General features: G+C 40.3%; 1 protein-coding gene across 5 annotated transcripts in view; it reads right to left on the bottom strand.

The window, feature by feature from the left end:
* Positions 1-20,079, bottom strand: part of Usp40 (ubiquitin specific peptidase 40) — a 78,510-nt gene that overhangs the window by 36,668 nt on the left and 21,763 nt on the right. For 4 of the 5 annotated variants that reach the window (XM_013519861.1, XM_013519859.1, XM_013519860.1 and 1 more), the window contains 6 exons: positions 18,298-18,426; positions 13,634-13,717; positions 12,974-13,084; positions 6,075-6,375; positions 3,220-3,301; positions 1,575-1,746 (listed from right to left, as the gene is read on the bottom strand). In XM_013519861.1, coding sequence (XP_013375315.1) covers positions 1,575-1,746; positions 3,220-3,301; positions 6,075-6,375; positions 12,974-13,084; positions 13,634-13,717; positions 18,298-18,426 — 879 coding nt within the window. The remainder of the gene's footprint in view (positions 1-1,574; positions 1,747-3,219; positions 3,302-6,074; positions 6,376-12,973; positions 13,085-13,633; positions 13,718-18,297; positions 18,427-20,079) is intronic. The other variant, XM_013519858.1, reaches the window with a different exon arrangement.

The raw sequence follows: 20,079 nt of genomic DNA, 5'->3' as shown, positions 1-20,079 counted from the left end.
ACACTGAGAGAGAGAGACAGACAGACGGAGACAGACAGATGCAGAGAGAGGGAGAGAGCGAGAGACAGAGACCAATTCATTCACTGTCTATCTCACAAACTCTGGCTAGAGGCTTACCTCTAAGACAGCTGTTCACAAAGATGTACACTTGAAACACTAGAAAGCACAGACAGGAGTGCTCCTAAAACTTACAAAAGTGAGCACGGCCTTCCAGTTTGAAATGCTGCCCTGAACAGGTTCAGATCCCAACTCACTGCCAGAATTAGCTCAGAAATGAACTTTTGCTATAGAAGTTCAGAAATATCAGACAAATTTAGATACTGATATCAATCCAGTATTTAAATAACATACAAATCGAAGTTTAAAAAATGTGTTTGCTTTTCTAAGTACAAGAAAATCAAAAGGTAATTTTGGTGAGGGATACAGTTTTCAGAAATTTCATTTAAGTTATTTCTGGAACAAAATCTACAAAGGTTACACCTTCTATATCCCTCTTCCTTGGCCAGGAGGAGGTGCGGAGTGCAGACGTGTACCTAAGGGAAAGACCGCTGGCGGAGGGGTCCTAGAGCCACCACTCACTAGGTGGCTCAGCACAGGCAACACTCTGACCTTCGAATTTTCATTTATTTCATCCTAAAATGGAGTCAACTTGACCTCATGAAGTTAAAGAACTAACTACATAATTTTTATGAAAGAATTATAAGCAAAATGAAGAATTATTGTTGTTACCACTGTTATTGAAACAGCTGGATCACTTACCTGGACAACAAGAATAAGAACATCTGGTTTTTACTTAGAGACTAATAGGCATTTTCCTTCACTTAAGAATCTTGTTAGGGCAGTCTGTGGTGGTGCACACCTACAATTCTAGTTATAGGGGGCTGAGGCAGGACAGTTGACAATTTGCCGCCAGTTCAGGCAATTTACTGTCTCAAAACTGAATTGAGGAGAGGTCTGGGGGTATAGTTCAGTGGAGGAGATTTCTCTTTCTAGCACACACGAGGACCTGAATTCCATTCCTAACATGGCAAAAAACAGAAAGAAAAAGCCAGATGTGATGGCATATGCCTATAATCCCAGCTACTGAAGAGGCTGAGGCAAGAGGATCACAAGTTCAAGGCCAGTCTGGACAACTCAGTGAGTCCCTATCTCAAAACAAAAAAAAGGGCTGGGGATGTAAAGAAGCTTATTATAAATGCTAGTTAATATCAGAGAATACAAAATTGCTTTAATTTGTTTAGTGGTTTGTGATTTTAAGCCATACGCTGAACTTCATCTTTTCATGCCCTTTGAAAAACAATTCTCTTTCATTTATTTCCCAAAAGAGACAACTTTATCTGCTTTCTGGCCCCCACATTAAAATGTATGAGGCCTGATTCTCTACTTGAAAAGTTGCTGGCAGAAGAATGTAGAAAGCCTCCCTAAAGGGCTTAAGATCGTTTGTTTCACCCTCTATGTACTGGGAGACCCAGGACTTTTCTTGAAGAATAGCTATAACCTAAGAAGATGAAATGGAGAAGCCAGCTGAAGATGAACCTAACTGTCCCAACTAAGAAGAAGTAAAGCTAAATTACCTGAAATATTGACTGCTGGAGATCTCCTAGAGTTTTCCTTTTATCGAAGGTCAAACCCCACATGCTTTCCATCGGACCGCTCACTGGGTGCAGAGCTCCATTGAAGAAATGATAATGAGGCCCCATGTGGAGATGTAACTCAATATTATTATTTGCAGAATCACATTCTGTTCTTTATAGAGGCATAAAAAAATACACAAATACTATGTTTTTTATAACAGATACTGTGTTATCTCAAACCAAAAATATCTGCTTCACAATGCAAGTAAGTTTTCCATTCTATCTAATATCCTTTTTTTCTATCTGCCAAAATGATTCATTTTCAATAAATAGCAAACATGCAGCTCTAATTACTACCATGAAACCCAAGGGAAAACTTTTTGTGTAAATTATGCAACATCAAGTACATTTCTTTGCACAAATGCTGAAACTTGAAATCTTCAGTCTTGAGGTTATGTTACAGCTAGGGACAAAATGCCAGTCATACGCTCACATACTTGTGTTAGGAGGTAGATTTACCAACTCATGTGCCATCCTGACTTCCAGTGGACTCCTTAGGCTCTTCTGCATTAGCAGCTGCTAGTGTGCTCTCCGGGTGCAGCGGGGCAGCCACAGCCTGTGCTGGGGTGCTGGCTGCTCCTTTGACTCCACCCCCGACTCAAAGCCTGGTGTCAAACTTGCTCTCCTAGGCACTGTGACCAGGGCAGAGATGGCATGGGGCTGTCACTACGATCCAGACTTCAGATACATTGTGTTATCATGGTCTGGAGAGCACTGGCTTTTCTGATGACCGCACTAAAGCCTTTATTACTGGCTGACTAAACTCCCTGGGTTATTCTACCCCTCAAAACCCCAAATGCTCATCTGGACTACTTCTACAGGTTAAAACATCTCTGTCACAGAATTTGCCCCTTGGGTCCAGATGGAGCCCATGGAAACACCCATTTCCTTACCCAATACCCTAGTGACTCTATCACAGAGCAAATAAAGAAACACTTTTTCAGGGTCCAGTATGAGGCCCTCGAAGAGAATGTTGAGATCATTAAGTTCGCAGCAGCCGTCTGTAAGAACTGATTGCAGGTTTCTGCCCGAGACTGACACTAAGCCCAGCAGTGCACATCTCCCCTTATGATAATCGGCCCGCCTCTAGTCCGCCATCACTGGACGCCAGTTTTCCACAACTACCTGAAAGTGAGGGCAAGGCTGGGCATGGTGCAGCCCACCTGTAATCCCAGTACCTGGGAGGCTGAGGCAGCAGGATCACGGCAAGTTCGAGGTCAGCCTGGGCTACACAGTAATTCAAGGCCAGCCTGAACTAACTAGCAAGGCCCTGTCTCAAAAAAAAGTGAGGGTAGTTTTAATGACACTCTGTCTTCACAGAATTCACGTTCCCAACTGTGTGCTCACTGATTTCTCTGGCCTTCTGAGGCTTCCATCCTTACTTAGCAATGGCTATTTTATGTCAGTACATGTCACTCTCACAGGTAAAGATTACTTCTTCAAAGTAAGTGAAAACTACTGTAAAATTTCAGCAGCCAAATAGCTGGATTTTTTCTTTTCAGTTTTCATTATTAAAAGCTTAAGACTTAAATTAATCTCCATCCCCAGAAAAACTATTCAAACTCTGAAAGTGACTTAAAATTACCTTTTCCTCTGTAGTTCCACATTGGCTGCATCCATTTCCTTCAGCAAATGGCAAGGAACCCTGTATCTGGGATTGGCTCGAGCTGTGGATGAAACTCTTGGTTAACTTGTGCTGACTAAGTGAAATCCGGCTGCTGAAGAGGCAGCACGGAGGCTGGAACGGACGGTGCCGGCTGCTGGGAGAGCTGCTGCTGACCGGCTGTGTGAAGGTTCCGTTTCCCAACATCAAATGAAAGGCTGGCAGTTTTTAAGTCAAGCTAGAAGAATTTCTTCTCTTCAACTCTCTTTAAGTATGTTTTAAGAAAGGTCACTCCCTATTTTTATCCCGATTATAAATGTAACAACTGGTTACTATAAAACTTCTAGAAATTATTTTCTAAAGAGTAACAGATACTACTGTACCTGTAATCTCACTCCTAAAACATACATACACACACCCACACACACTTTTAAAAACAACTAGGCTTTACAGAAATGAGCTCACGGCCAGCTTGAACTGCATAGCGAGACCCTGTCTCAAAAAGACCAAAAAAACCCCAAAACAAAACAAAACAAAAAAACTAGGGTTACATATTTGTAACTTGCTTTTTCATTTCATATGTTGTACTTTTCCATAGCCTTAAATGATTGCATAATAGTCTTTTTTTTTGGTACTGGGAATCGAACTCACAACCTCATGCTTGCCAGGCAGGTATTATGCCGCTGAGCTATATCCCCGGCACATCTACTCTATACTTAGCATAATTAATCTACTCAGTGTTTTTCTGTTATATACTAAGGTGGTTTCCAATTAGTCAATATTATAAAATAATGGGGTCAACAAGCATCTCTGAGCATAAATATTCATATATAGTTCTTTCAAGACAAATATTTCAAGACAAATTTGTGAGAGTTACTGGTTTAGAGGGGGCAACAGTTTTAAGGCTTTTAGATATGTACACCCAAATTGGTTGCATTAATTTACATAGCTACCAGCTGTAGAAGGAACACCTTCAAATATCTACGAATTTCAGGTTGTGCGACCACACCTGGCAAGGTTCATAGAAATATTTGACACGACAGGGCAAAAGTTGTACTTGATGCTGTTTCAAGTTTTTCTAATTATGGTTTAGGTTAAAATTTTTTTTAACAAATAGGATTTCTTACATCCTTTTCCTGAGGATATATACTGAGTGCCACGATTTACCATACAGGGAAAGTACACTTGTCATACATTTTACTGCTTTTGATTAGCTTGTCATTTGCTTTGTAATTCTGTTTAAAGTTTATATTGCTTTTCCTTAATTTTTTTCTTTGTTTGCTTTTAACCTTAGAGAAGTCTTTTTTATCTTCAGATCAGATATTTATATTTTACATATTTTAAGGTTTCTTTTTCTACTGAAAAGAGCTACAGTTTAATTGAAGTGACTGCAGAATAGCAGGAAGTGCTTTAGTTATTTCCTTAGCAACAAATCAACTTCCCAGTTGTATTTATTGAGTAATTCAGTTTTCCATTTATCTGAACAGGTATCTTGCTTACCGTGGGTTAAAATCTCATATATACTCAGATCAATTCCCGGCTTTATTGCTCTCTTTCAATGACCTGCCTACCTCTTGGCGTTAATCCCACAGTAGCTTCACTGTTTTAGCTGTATAGTATCTTTTTACAGATACAGTAAACTTCCCAGTAGTCCTTTCTTCAACTGTCATTACTTTATCTTTCTCTGTGAAAATTATAATTATTTTTATAAAATCCTGTCCCTTCATGCTCAAAAAAGTCCATCAAGCTAACTTTAGGGAAACTTCATTTTTTACATATTCCAATTATGGTTACACCAAAATTCAAGTCAGTGAAAAAAACATTAATACTCCATCTGAAGACATACTTTCTGTTAATATGTACTGCTGTAATTGTGAATTTTGATCTGCAATATTTCTGTCAGAACTAATCCCGTATCTTTTTTCTTCCCAGAAAAGTACAAAGCCTTTTTGGTTAACAGCACAGTTATGTAACTGTTTTAGATGTAGCAAGTTCATATTCTTTGATTCTCATGCAAATTAGCAACTGCTTTATCCTTATTCTTTATAAAAAATGATTACTTTCTCATTTTCTAAGAACATTCTCTTCATCTCTAATCACAGCTATGCTGCAATCTAAAACGCTTTCCTGCTATGGGTTTTTCTTACTTCTGAAAGGACTTTGAGAAAATAATAAAAAAAATCTGACTGATTTATTAGTCATCTTAACAGCTTCAGTTAAAAAATACTCATTATTACAGGTCTCAAATATTAACCTCTCTTGGCATAATGCAGTGCTTCAAAGAAATTTCTGCTGCTCAGGGACCATCATTTTCATGGAAAAGAAGAAAGAAATAAGAAAATAAAGAAGATAAGCAGTAAGACGAAAGCCACTTACAGCACTCAAAGGCAACATGGCTGAAGGACAGACACAAGCCTGAACACAGCGCAATCACACTCGGGTATGCCAACCCAGCTAAAGCAGTTTGGAGCAGGATCTTGCTATGTAGTTCAGGCTGGCTCTGAACTCACAGCGATCCTTTGGCACTCGTCTCCTGAGTGCTGAGATTACAGTTGTGTTCCACCATGCCCAGCCCAAGAAGAAACTATTACAAGTCCAGGAAAATCCAATCATGACCTCTGATTACAGTGCAGAAAATTAAACAGACATGTATGATCTTTGTAAAATGACAAACTGCTATATTTCATTTGGCATAATAAATTACTTCTTTAAAATATTACTCAGGCTGAAACTATTTTAAAATGTTCCTAGGGTAAGTCGTCTTTTAAGAGAGGAAAAATTCAAATAGCACTCCATGTTTATAGTCACTAAATAATAGGAAAATTTTCTTTCCATACCTTCAGGTGGTCTCTGCAACTGGGATTTCCGATAAAACAGCATATAGGCACTTTCTTTACCCTGGAATTGCTGTTCAATATCTTTTTCCTTGATCGGCTGGACTCTGGAATCATTTATATCAAACCAGTGGGGACAGGTAGCGTTATCCTCTGACCCCGGGGGTTTTGAGGCCAGCATCTGGAGAATCTGCTGACCATTACTTTGGAAATCAGACTCAGCCTGGGCAGAAAGCTTCTTCTGTAGACTAACCGTACCTTCATCTGAACTGAGCAGAAATGTCTGAGAATGGAGCTGTAAAAACTATACAGAAACAAAAAAAAAAAATACTAAATTAATAACATTTTTAAAAAATTAGACTTGACAAGAATTATTTTTCTTCCTTTTTGAGATTATATTTTAAAATCTCACCTTTATTTCTGGCCAACGAGTGAGGGTGGGGGTGACTTATTCCAGTAGAAGACAACATTTAATAAAAATCAGAATGCTAGGGTTGGGGATGTAGCTCAGTGGCACAGCGCCTGCCTGGCAAGCGCAAGGTCATGAGTTCGATTCCCAGCACCAGGAAAAAAAAAAAATCGGAATGCTCTGTTCAATTGTCATGTTAAGGGTGAGAGCTGCCAGGCCATGATTTGAAAATCACTTCTTTTTTTTTTTTGGTACCAGGAATCGAACTCAGGACCTTGTGCTTGCCAGGCAGGAGCTGTGCCACTATATCCTGGGCTCTGAAAATCATTTCTATACTTCACTAACCCTGTTTTTCTTTCTTTTTTTTTTCCCCTTTGGTCTTTTTGAGACAGGGTTTCAGTCTGCAGTTCAGGCTGAGCTTGAGCTCACTTTGTAGCTTAGGCTGGCCTCCAACTCACAACAATCCTCCTGCCTCAGCCTCCTGAGTGCTGGGATTACAGGCGTGTGCCACCACGCCCGGCTCTTTTCTTTAGTTAAAAAAAAGTACTTAAAGAAACCTATCAGGTAGATAGAAGAGTAGACCATACTCTTCTGAAAGATTTAAAAGCAATCTAAAGAAAGCACAGAACTATGGCAACCACACAGTGTACCACTATCAAGTTTAAAACCAACAATCCAGACTCTGCTGAAATAAAGTAGTAACTGTAAGCTTTGGTTATCTTTTAATGTCAGGGGCTGTTCTGGGAAAGGAGGTCCCACTTTAAATGCAAGAAGACTGGACTGTGGGCACAGGACTACACCAAGCCTCTGCCGAGGTCTGCTCCGAGTGTCAGGCAGTTGGCATGCCTGACCACAGCACTGGAGGGTTGACTCTCACCACTCCCAGAGAGGGGCTACGTCAAATATGCCTTTTGTGCTACATGCCCACACAGCAGTCTGCGAAAAAGGAAAAGAAAGGGGCTTACTAATTACAACTCCTAGAAGTAGTCTGTCTTCCCAGGCGGGTCACTGTCACTCCTGGCAAGGGACACCAAAGGAACATGTGTAAAGTCTCTCTGGGAAATCAAAAGCCTGACAGGGAGGGAAGAACGGCAGCTTTGCAGTCCTTCAATACCCTAGCCTTATTCCTAGTCTCTGAAAAATCTTTCTGGTCCTTCTTCAAGGGACACAATGACAAAGTATAAAAACCCTCATGGGAAATGATGACTCAAATTTTCACAGGACTAAGACTACTCATGTGAACCACTGCAAGATCCGAAGCTACTCCTCAAAAAGCAAGACTCCAGTTGTGCTTTGAGGACAGGTAAGTACAATCACTATAAAGAGACACTGAACCTGCCTAATACCCCTTTTGGCGCCCACAGGTTCCTGACAGGCCTACTGAGCTCTCTTCCACTAAATGGGCAGCCCAACAGTGCTCCATGTGTACACACTAGTATAACTCCTTTCTCCATGTTTTCTGACAGGTTTTCCTAGCCCAGCTAGTGAGCCAATTCACCCTAAGGTAGTTAGACAGTGCTGTATATAATCCCCAGTAGCAGGGCCTACAACCCCTTCAGCAGGAAGTAGTTATATTAAGACAGAGACCTCTACTTCCTCAGCAACCCTTAAAAATTATGAGGAAATGAGGCAGGGGCCTAGTGCATGGCAACGTGGCTGGGGCAGCTGGGAAACCTGTTAATCACGGAGAATATATTTTTAATTCTCCTGGCATAGGATGTGTGCAGGAATGAGCCAAGCCCCGCACTGAATACCAATCAGGGGGCCGGGGATTTAGCTCAGTGGCACAGCACCTGCCTGGCAAGCGCAAGGTCGTGAGTTCGATTCCCAGTACCGGAAAAAAACCAATCAGGGAATGCTGTTTCAGTTCTTCTGGCACAAGAACTTCATGAGATCAAGCAAAGCCCTGCACCTGAGGACAGCTTTGTGGTGTGAGAACAATCAGGTTTTGATAGGCAGGCTTGGCTCTGACATCAGAGAGAGGATATCAAAGACGGATCACTAAGCTCCTGGCTGCGGCGAGCCTTCTACTTGCCCGCCCTCACTCCGCAGGGTGTGCTGCTCTTCCTACTTGAACTGCCTAGACTCACTCTGCAGAGCGCTTCTCCGCAAACACCTTTTCTCTTCAGCGCTCCTTTGCACTTCACTTTCCTTAGTAAGTGCTGAACATTCATCTTCCTCAGTTCTGCCCAATCCTTGGGGACAATCAGGGTTCGCAAAGAACTGACTGGTCATTATAACACCAGTAACCACATCTCTCCACTTCCGGTTCTCTCCCCCGACCCCTTTTGCCTCTCTCTTACTCCTTAATTTCGACGGGGCCTTGGATCCCCTCCTTCTCACCGGCAGGAGTACCTTTATACACACAAGCATGTGGGGCTCACCATGACACTTACTTACCTCATCAACCAACATACAAAGGGCACTCACTTTTCTCTAAAAGTAATTTGTGTCAAAGCTCTAATCAAAAGTATTATTTCATCACAAACTCTCAGGGCCTAAGAGTATGACCAGAGACAACACTGCTGATACTGTGCACGAGAACAGATGCTAAAATAGTTTTTTAGTTAACTTGTTTTAGGGACAATTAAGTATCAACAATTTGAAAGCACTGAGTAATGAACTTTCTGTATAGTCAAGTTTTTTACTGTTTGATAGTTGGGGATTGATTCTTTTATGCCTCGAACTTCATAAGGCTTTCCAAGCTTCATAAGACCGATCTTTCTGATAAAAATGACAAACTCTATAGATTAACAATGCAAATGACCGTTAAGAGTAGCCGAAGCAGGCAGGCACCAAGTGGGGTGGACACAGTCCTCTCAAACTAGGTGACCTGTGTGTTTGTCTACCTTGGTCTGCGGCCGCTATGGTGAGACAGAGTTCCAGCAGAGGCAGGAGTCTCATGTAGGTGAGGGGCAGAATTTGAGTGCCGGAGAGGGACAGAGAAATATTCCACAAATGTGCCCCGTATCTATGTCAAATCCCCCAAATCCTTTACTAACCCCTCACTGGTGGACAGACAGCACAAGCCCACAAGGAACCTAGCAGAAAGCAATACCGAGGAGGTTCTCTGAATAGAGCCTTCTACCATCCCTGGTTTACGGGCTCCTTAGAATGAAACATAGAACTTTTGAGAATAACCCAATTCAGTCTCCCCCAAGCCATGTCCAGTGTATAAAAGATTAAACTGAGGGGTGGCCACAAAGTACACAGCCTCCTGAGACAGGAGTAAGTTTTTTCTTTTAAGATACATTCTATAGCATGGTGAATACAGTAAGTAATAATGTATATTTCAAAATTGTTAAGACAGTAAATTTCAAATGTTCTTAATACTTGAGGTGATGGATTCGTTAACTGGCTTGATTTACTTATTCTACTTTGTATTAATTATATCACTTTTTACTGCATAAATATATACAACTATAATCTGTTAACTTATGATTTAAAAATTAAGATATACAAAAGAATACATGACATGCAAAGAAACAGGACGCTGGATTCTTAAAAGATGGAACAGTCCTGCCTGGCAAGTGCAAGGTCCTGAGTTCAATTCCTGGTATCAAAAAAAAAAAAAGATGGAACAATCAATTTACACGAGAAAAACAGTAAAAGGAACTAACTGAGCATGGAGGTGCGCTTCTGTAATCCCACAGCCTGGGAGGCTGAAGTAACAGTGTCGGCTGGAGTTCGAGGGCACCCTGAACCGAGGCACTGTCTCAGAAAGTTTAATAACCTTGATAAACCCCCAGCAAGGCCCATGAAAAGGGAAGCTAAACAGCACAAATATAACAGAAATGAAAGAAAGAACACTTGCAAAAGAAAGCTTGTGTAGCTACAGAAACATGAGACAAGGTATTTCAAGGGAAGGAATATTATCAGACATAAAGGACATTCCACGTCAGGAGGTTGTACCAGTCCTCAACGTATACGTTCCTAATAATACAGCTTCAAGATAAATGAAGCATAAGCTGTCAAAATTAAAAGGAGGAAGAGACAAACCCGCAATTATAGTTGGGAGACTTTTATTTTTTTGAGACAAGGTCTCGTTATGTTACCCAGGATGGTTTCAAACTCCTAAGGTCAAAGGACTACCTGTCTCAGCCTCCCAAGTAGCTGGGACTGCAGGTACCTGCCACCAAGCTGGGCTAGGTGCGAGTTTTCAAAATTCCTTTCAGTAACTCACAGAGCAAAAAGACCAAAAATTAAAAGTGCAGAGAATGCAGAACACTCTAAACCAATGTGATCCAGTTCACATTTATAAAACACTACACCCCAAAACTGCAAAGAAAACTTTGTCCAGTGAACATAGAACAATCAGCAAGACAGATCATACTCTGAACTATGAAACAAGTCTCACTGAGTTTAAAAGATCTGAAATACAGAGTATGCTTTCAAAGTGCCTTGGTGCTGTGGTCTGGGTTTGAAATGTCCCCCAAAGTCCCATGCACACAGGGGCAGGGCTTTTGGAAGGTGCCTCGATTATGGGGCACTGTATCCATCAGTGGTCCACTGACTGGTTCTGATCTGATGTGCTGTTGGGAGGGGCCTGGTCAGAGAAGGGAGGTCACTGGGGGGGTGGTCGGAAGGGTTCTTGTCCCCACCTCCTCCCTCCACTCTGTGCTTCCTGGCCGTGGTGGTGTGAGCAGCTTTCTGCCCGTACCCACTCACCATGCCACTTCTGCCTTGTAGCCAGCTAGCCAGGGACCGTAACGGCGAGCCACAATAAACTTCAGTGGTGGGAAAGTGACAAAGACACATAGTATTCATCAGAAGTCAATTTACAGACATAATAAAAAACAGAAATCCCCACACACTCCGACACAAAGCACACTTCCACAGAACTCATGGGCCAACAGAAGAAAGGGGTCAAGGGCAAGTACAAATATTTCAAAGTGAATGGTAATGGAAGCATGTCAAATACAGCTGCAGCTAAATTACTGCTTAGGAAGAAGCCTACTGCTTTTTTTTGTTTCTGTTTTTTGAGATGAGTTCTAAGGTATCCTTGAACTCACTATGTAGCCCAGGTTGGTCTCAAGTCCTGTTCTGTTGCCTCAGCCTCCTAGACTGCTGGGATTACAGGTGTATGTCACTACAGCCAGCCAAAACTCAGAGCTTTAAAAAAATGTATTAGAATGAAGATTTTAAAAGTGAGACACCAAGCCAAGAAACTAGAAAAAGATGATCAAATTAAAGCCAGAAAGTAGTAGGGAAGAAATAATTACAGACAAAGACAAATCAATGGAATAGAAAACAAATAAGCAGTAGAGAAAATCAGTAGGATTTTATCTAATTATATCAAAGGCAAAAGTTTTTTTGGGGGGGTACTGTCAGTTGAACTCAGGACTTGTGCACCAGGCAGGTACTGTGTTGCTGAGCTATATCCCTGGACCCCAATTTTTTTTTTTTTTTTACTGAGACACGGTGTTGCTATGCGGTTCAGGCTGGCCTTGAGCTCACTCTGTAGACCAAGCTGGTCTCGAACTCACAATGATTTCTCCTGCCTTAGCCTCCCGACTGCTAGGATTACAGGCGTGCACCACCAAAAGTTGTTTTTTTGGAAATAAATTTAGCAACCCCCAGCAAGAAAGATGAAAATAAAATAGCAAGGAAATACAAGTTAACATGAGACATGAAAAAGGGACATAACCTCAGGTTCTAGAGACACCAAAATGATTAATATGGAACATTTTAAACAACTTTATGCTACTAAATTGGACACTACAAAAAATATAAATTCCCTCAAAAATTTAGACCTAATTCTCCAAAATAATGCTATTCTCTTCCTGGTCACTCAAGAAACAGAAAACTGATGTTTGATGGTCTAATTAAAAGATGCATTTAAAAACCTTACTGAGGTGAGTGTTTTGCTCTTACACAAAACAGCTCCCAACGTTCACTGCATATTCTGTTGCTTTGCTGGTTTTCAGTCAAGTTGTATACTCTGGTTTTTGACATATCAGTGTTTGTATCTGATCTTATAACCTAGGAAAACAAGTGATTCAGCATGTGAGAAATCTGAGTGGTTGGTGACAATACTGTTTTGCTTTTGTGATTGGGAGCCAAGGTCTCTTTTTTGTTGTTTTTGTCTTGATAATTCATAAAGTAATACTTAGTAAATAATTTAAGCAGGCCTTGGTGGCCCATACCTATAATCCCAGCATTCAGGAAGCTGAGGTAGGAGGATCTTGAATTTCAGGTCTGCCTAGGCTGCACAGTGAAAATCCTGTCTCAAATGACAAAAGCTAAAAAAACCAAAACCAAAAACCAACAAGAAGTAGCAGCTAAATTATAACCACTATGCAAAACTGATGATTTTATTTTCATTTTTTTGTTTTTTATTTTTTGAGACAGGGTCTTGTGCTATAGTTCAGGCTGGCCAGGGATTTGCTATGCCCAAACTGGACTTTTTAAAATGCCCTCCTGCCCAAGAGTCCACAGTGGAGGTCGTGATGAAGTTCCCTGGGACTCGGATTCCTACGTCAATGGCACTTACTACCTTTCGCAGTGGTCCATGCTGCTTTCTGTACTTCTTGTTCCAAGATATTCCTATCTTTTTCAAGAGTTTCTGGCCGAGCTGGTCCATAGGGATTAGATTATTCTCCTCCTTATGAAAGAAATACAAAGTCACTTAAGAAAATCTGATGAGAAATAATTGTAACACAAATTCAAAGAGATCAACAATTCAATGTGCTCCAAACACAGACACAGTAAGTGGATTAATCACAATTATTTCATTATACGCCTCAGTTTAGGAAACCTGAATTTTGCTGCTTCCCAGGCATCACAGTTTAATCATTAAAAGAGCAATAACCTTTAAACATTAAAAGAGCAATAACCAGGAATTTGGTAAATTCCTGGCAAATTTGGTAAATTATTTAGGATTTTTAGAAGAAAAAAAAAAGTTTTTTATCTGAATATTTCAAAGTATAAACAAGTTCTAAAAGACAGTAATATATAACTGTTCCAGGATCAGTTGTAGCTTCTCAAAATTCACAGACTGAATCTTTAACCTCGATACTTCATAATGTTACTTAAATAGAGAAGAAGCCTTTGAAGATTTGATTAAATTAAAATGGGGACATTTTTCCTTTTAGGAAACAGAAACTAATACCATCTGATGTCCTTATATAAACACATACACTATCCACTCTACCTGTAGTAAGACTGCTTTTAGAGCTGTCAATGGATCATCGACGTCTTCTTCATTCTCAAGAGTTTTCAAATTCCTATCTGCCTCCTAGGAAGAAAAGTAACAGAGTTTCTATCATAGATCTCCAGAAACGGTGGTAAAAATGTCACAATAATCTGTGTATGTTTTAGATTCAGTTTGAGATCCAAGTTTCATTGAAGAATTCTGGACGGATTACTTAATCTCCCCAGTTTTATCTGCAAAGTAGGATGATGAGGTAAGTAAAAATTCTGGCATAACACACATGGCAGATTCCAGAACTTTCCAGCAAGGCACTGCTCTAGCTGTGCCCCATGTTAATTTGGTATATTGGGTTTTCATTATCATCTAGTTCAAAACATTTTCTGATCTTCTATCTAGCATGTTCTTAATCATTTGTACCTGGCTAAAGAAATGCTACTTATTTTTGCAAACTCAGCATAAATAGTCTCTTCCTGGTCACTCAAGAAATTTATACTATATTTGATAACGGTATTGGGGAATATGTTAAAATTCTCTTGCTAAGAAATCTGTATTGGCTTTCCCCCTACATACAGCATTTTTTGTTTGTTTGTTTTGTTTTTGAGATAAGGTCTTCCCATGGAGTTCAGGCTGGTCTTAAACTCACTAGCCTAGGCTAGCCGTGAACTTGAGATGATCCTCCTGCCTCAGCTTCCTAAGTACTGGCGTGCACCACTATCCCTGACTTGAGCTTCCATTTTGATGTTCATACAGTCAGGATTTGGGAGTGAAAGGCTAAGCTTGGTCCTCAAAGTTACTCTTTACAAATAGCACCTACTAAAGAACTGTATGTATATAGGGAGCAGCTCCTTGAAGGAGACAGAACTGCCAAACTATTGGCAGAAAGAACGAGACCTGTCTATGTTTGGGATACTTGGAACCCTCTGTCTCTAGGCACAGGAGGTCTCCTAGGCCAGTAAAGACGCAAGCACAGTGTCCAGCAGGTACATTTAGTAAAGGGGAAGCCATTAAACCATTAAATCATTATTTGAATACTGCAGAGCTCTGGTTAAAAAGCTAGTGGTTCTCAACACACAGAACAATATGAAAAAAAATTAACAAGTAGGCTGCTTACTAGAAGCTATGAACAGGAAAATATACCCAGCTCACATGGAAAAAACCTTTTGACTGTTCTTTATTGTGTGAGGAAGACCCTGCTAAGGTAACAACACAGCTTCCAGTGTAAGAGCACAGCCATGTGACAGAATGCCACGGCTCCTTGAGTCACATGGCAGAACTAGGCGATTCTGACAGTACTAGAAAGTGCTAGTTAATGCTAAAGAAATGAACACAAAACAGCAACGAGATATTCAAGAAGCCACAACCCAGAAAGAATCATTATCTTCAAATATGTTGTCTCACCAGAGTGGGTGAAGCTACTATGTTTGTGTGTGATTTCAATGATAACCCTGAAAATAAGATCGCAAGCAGGTACTTATGCCTTGAAAGTCGGGAGACAAACGCTGTCAGCTAGAATAACAGCTCAGCTCTGAAAGTGGCTGAGTCAAACTGCAGGAGGGACCGAGGGGGCAGACGCACATGCTCCTCAGGCGGGGGCTGGGCTGCCCGGGGTGAGGTGCGCCTGCTCAGACCAGAGGCCTGGAAGGAGTGAAGGAAGCTTACAATAGGTGCAGGCCTAATTGAAGAAAAGAAGCACAACACAGTGGGAGTGGGCAGGAGAAAAACAAAAAGAGAACATCCTAAACATTTATCAGTCCTGGGGACAAGCTTTCATCAGGACCAAATGAAAGCCTCAGCTTCATTTCAGAGTGAACTAAAGCTACTGTAATTGCAAAGTGGAAAGGGGGTTGGGGGGTGAGAGTGCCCACTCTAGGGCATAAGATTCTCTGCTCCAGGAAACTGAATATGCAAGACAGCAGTGTGGGGGCGGTAACTAGGAGCAGCTTAAACTAAACAGGGAACACAGGGCTGAAACAGACCAGACAGGATGAGAAGCGCTTCACTAATCTGCTTGGGGAGATGCCTCACAGACTGTCTTGGAAAATCTGGACAAGCATTTGACAGTGATGTCTGCACAGGTTTCTCAACCCAGAACTGTACGCCACTGCAGTGCGGTCAGGAAAAGAGATGCAAGAAAAAGGACTGGGAAGGGGAAAAGAGCGCTGCCTCTTCTTTGCTGCTACAACATAAGGGAGTTGAGCAAAACTGTTGATTACAAAATCAATTATAAGACTAAAATTGTTGCTGGCCAGGTGTGGTGGTACATGCCTTTAATCCCAGTCCTGGGGAGGCCGAGGCAGGAGGATCACTGTGAGTTCAAGGCCAGCCTGGGCTACACAGTGAGTTCAAGCCACTCTGCTTTTTACACAGCAAGACCCTGTCTAAAAAACAAACAAATGAAAAACCCAATAAGCTGCAGGGTGTAGTGACACATGCCTATAATCCCAGCACTGGGAGGCTGAGATAGGAGGAGTGCCATGAGTCTGAGGCCAGCCAGGGCTACATAGTGACCTAAAGGACAGCCTAAACTACAAAGCAAGACCCTCCCTCCAAAAAGAAACCAAAAAAACAAACAAACATATAAAACAAAACAAAAAAACCACCCAAAAAGAAACAACAAAAAAGTTAAAGACCAATACACTAAAGATAACTTCATTTCAACAACCAACTTTGTGCAGTACTCCAAAAGGCACAAAGTAGAGGCATAGGCCCACAGCGCCTCTTTCTGGTAACCATTTTCTTGATACTGTTAGAATATAGTTTTTTTCTTCACATCTAAATTTCATAGAATATGTATATCTCTCAGTACACTCCAAGTACAACTGACAGAACATTAGAAATACAAATAGACGATTTGGAAAGCAAGTTGAATGTCAACAAAGGGATCTGCATTTTAGACATTACTGGCTCTAAGCGAAGCCATATCACAAGTGAAGAAATTATTTATAAACAGTCATGACAAATAATCAGGAAATGATGTTCTAAGCATTTTACATCCTAGCATGATTGTAACTTAAATATAGATGTCATATTGCATTTTCATTTTATTTTAGAAACCTGGTTGACAGTTTGGGGTTGATGTCTATGTAAGACATCATAATTTCTTAGGAACTCTAGTTCATACTTTGCCTTAGAAATTCTACAAGTTTTTAATTTTTTTGGAGAAAATTAGAAAACTTAAAAAGACACTCAAGAAAGCTACATACTGTCACATATGAAGCTTCTGAACGTCATTGTGTGTGTGTGGGGCATGCAGGTGCACACACCCACATGAGATAATATTGACAGGGATTCTGGAAAAGGATGCAGGAGCATAGGAAACTAAACCAGCACAAAGCTCCTGATGGAGCTGGCATAGCAGATTAGTGGGGAAATATGGATTCTTCAATCAATGACAACGGACAGCTTTTCAAATGGAAAAAAAACACTGCTCACAGAAAACCATTCTAAGAGGATCAAAGTGTTTTGTTTCACTGCTCTGTGGTCCTAGGCAAGGGCTGAATGTCAATTTAGTTAGTGTCAGTGAGCACGGTTTTAAAGAGCTACTTACAGAAGACATGACGCTGCAGTCATATTAAATAGGACAAAATTCACCCTGGTTTAAATACTGTGTGAAAGCTACAGGAAGGTGATTGTGTTTATTACATTTTCCTTACAGTCTGCAGGATACAAAACCCTATTGTACATTATCTAAAACAATGCTCATTTTATTTGTTGGGAAAAAATATATACTTTTCAGTTATAGATGAATGCTACCTCTTTGTCAAAATGGAGGACGTAAAGCCGAGGGTGGTTCTAGACTAGAGGGTTAGGAAATGGCCAGCTGATGACGTTGGAGTTCATGCTAGAGAGGGAAAAACATTTCCATAAAGGATGGTGAATTGGACAACTGATGGAATCTGAATATAATTATAGCGGTTCCTTAGTTCACAAACTTAATTCTTTCCATTATTCTGGAATAAATTCTGTAACCAGAACTGTTGACAAAATGTATCAACCATAATAGGAAAGAATTAACTTTGTGAACTGAGGTACCACCATATGTGTGTGTGTATACGTATATATACAATATATTATACACTATATATGATATCAATGTTAAAAAAAATTATACCAATGTTTAAATTTCCTGATTCTGATCTCATGTTTAGGTAAGAGAATGATCTTGTTTTGGGTAGATAAACAATGAAGTATTTAGGGGCCAACAGGCTCTGATGTGTCCAACGTAACTTTAAATGGGTCAGCACTAATGATGGTAATGGTGTGTGGGCGTGCGTGCACATATGCACAAATGTGGCAAAAGGTGGTAAAGGGTGTGTGGGAGGTATCTGGACTATTCTGAATTTTCTATGTATGTAAAATTATTTAGAAACAGCTGGGCATGGTGGCTTACACCTGTAACCTAGCACTTCAGAGGCTGAGGCAGGAGGATCACCACAAGTTCAAGGGCAGCCTGGGCTCCAAGGTGAGTTAGGGCTAGAGCAAGATTCTACCTCAACATCAGCGACAGCAACAGCAACAGCAACAACAACAACAGCAAACAAGCAAACAAAAAAAAAGAAAAATTTAAAACATACATGTATTAACTTTCAGCGCCTATCAAGTTTCTATAGGACACATATATAATACATGGCAAAAGATCACCAACAAAATATTTTCATGCTTACGTGAAATTGCCAGTTTCCCAGATGATCAACATCTTTAATATATACATGATAATGTCCTCCATAGCAGCCACCTTTGTGTATAATGACTGAGAAGAGGTCATATACGTAGTCTAAGTCATTCAATTCACTCTGAAAGGAAAATAAACACTGATATAGCTTATGTAAGATGGTAAGATACATAACCAAAGAGAAAAAGAGAATTTTAACTACTGAAATTAATAAGAAAGTTGTTGCTATTAAAGGGTAAGTAAAGATAAATTTAAATAACTAGTTTTTTTTGTTTTAAGAGTAGGAAGAATTTATTGAGAAAAAGAAAGCCTCTGTCTAAGAAGGATAGAAGCAGGGAGCTGGAAAGAAGGCTGCCTCTAAATAACCAGCTTTAAATTTAAAAAAATTTTTTTGGGGGGATAAGGTCTTGTTATATAGTCTAAGGTGGCTTCAAATTTGCAGTGGTCCTCCTGTCTCAGCCTCCCGGGTGCTAGGATTACAGGCATGTACCACCATGCCTGGCTAAATTCTAAAATTCTTAATTTATTAATTACTACCAATCACAACATGCCATTAATTTATGCCCTTAGTTAAGTGTGAATATGTATATCTGAAAAAGATATTATTTTTATGTGCTTTGGCTTTTTTTTATATAAGCTGTGACAACATATAATCCCATCAGTGAGTGTGTGGTTGAGATTTTTCGCAAGGGAAAGCCATGCCTGTACTATACCGATTATGCGGGTTCATATGCCAGGTTTTTACCTGGCTAAACTGTACTATATTCCAACCACCTTCTCATGTGTCTCCATCAAACCAGACTATCACCCCTATACTTCAGTCCTCTGCACAGAACAGGACTCAGCAACTGTGAACAGCAGCTGCATGATGGAGGGACAGTTTAATGGAATGAAGACTTTTACTGTTTTATTAATTCTTTCTTTCTTTTTTTTTTTGGTACTGGGAATTGAACTCAGGATCTGTGCTTGCCAGGCAGGTGCTCTGCTTTGTTAATTCTATGATTAACCTGTTCTGTAATTAATCACAAATGACCCAATAGATAAAACTCCAACTTAGCAATTAAAAATAAAACAAAATGCCTCTATTTACAGCTAGTTGGGAGCTGAAGCAGGAGGATTTCAGTTTGGGACCAGCTTGGGCAACTCAGCAAGCCCCTGAGTCAAAATTTAAAAAATGAAAAGGACTGGGGATGTAGTTTAATGTTCCCTGAGTTCAATCCCCAATAGGAAAACAAGAATAAAAAACCAAAAACAACAAAAACCCCCAAACCAAGAACAACAAAAGCTTAGATTAAGACATATTTAAATTCCTCATGCAGAAGAAAAAGCAAGCTTCAGCCTCAATGGGAGTGAGCCACACAGTGCAAGCTCCCTTCTGGCCTCCATGTCTAAGCGCAGTCAGTATCATCTGCAACGTCAGATGCACACGTGTGCCATCTAAAGGGTGCCAGTTATTTGAGAAATTTCATTGCATAAAATGTACTTTTTAAGTGGGCTACATTTAAAAATGAAATGCTCAGCCAAAAGACAACAGACACATACCTAAAGATACAAGGTGACATTCTTTCTTAATATGGAAATTCAAAAGTAAAATTTACGAAGATTTCCTAGACAAGTTTACTTTTTTTTTTTCACTTTAAAATCGGGTGCCATGGCCAGGGATGTAGCTCAATGGTACAGTATTTGCTTGGTATGCAAAAGGACCTGGGTTTGATCTCCCAGCAGTGCTGGGGCAGGAGGGAGAATCACATGATAAACTGCCTCTTGTAAGAGG

The sequence above is a fragment of the Chinchilla lanigera genome, unplaced genomic scaffold (genome assembly GCF_000276665.1).
Source record: "Chinchilla lanigera isolate Chin_1 unplaced genomic scaffold, ChiLan1.0 scaffold00052, whole genome shotgun sequence".
Lineage (NCBI taxonomy): Eukaryota > Metazoa > Chordata > Mammalia > Rodentia > Chinchillidae > Chinchilla > Chinchilla lanigera.
This window is presented reverse-complemented; position numbering and strand designations above follow the sequence as displayed.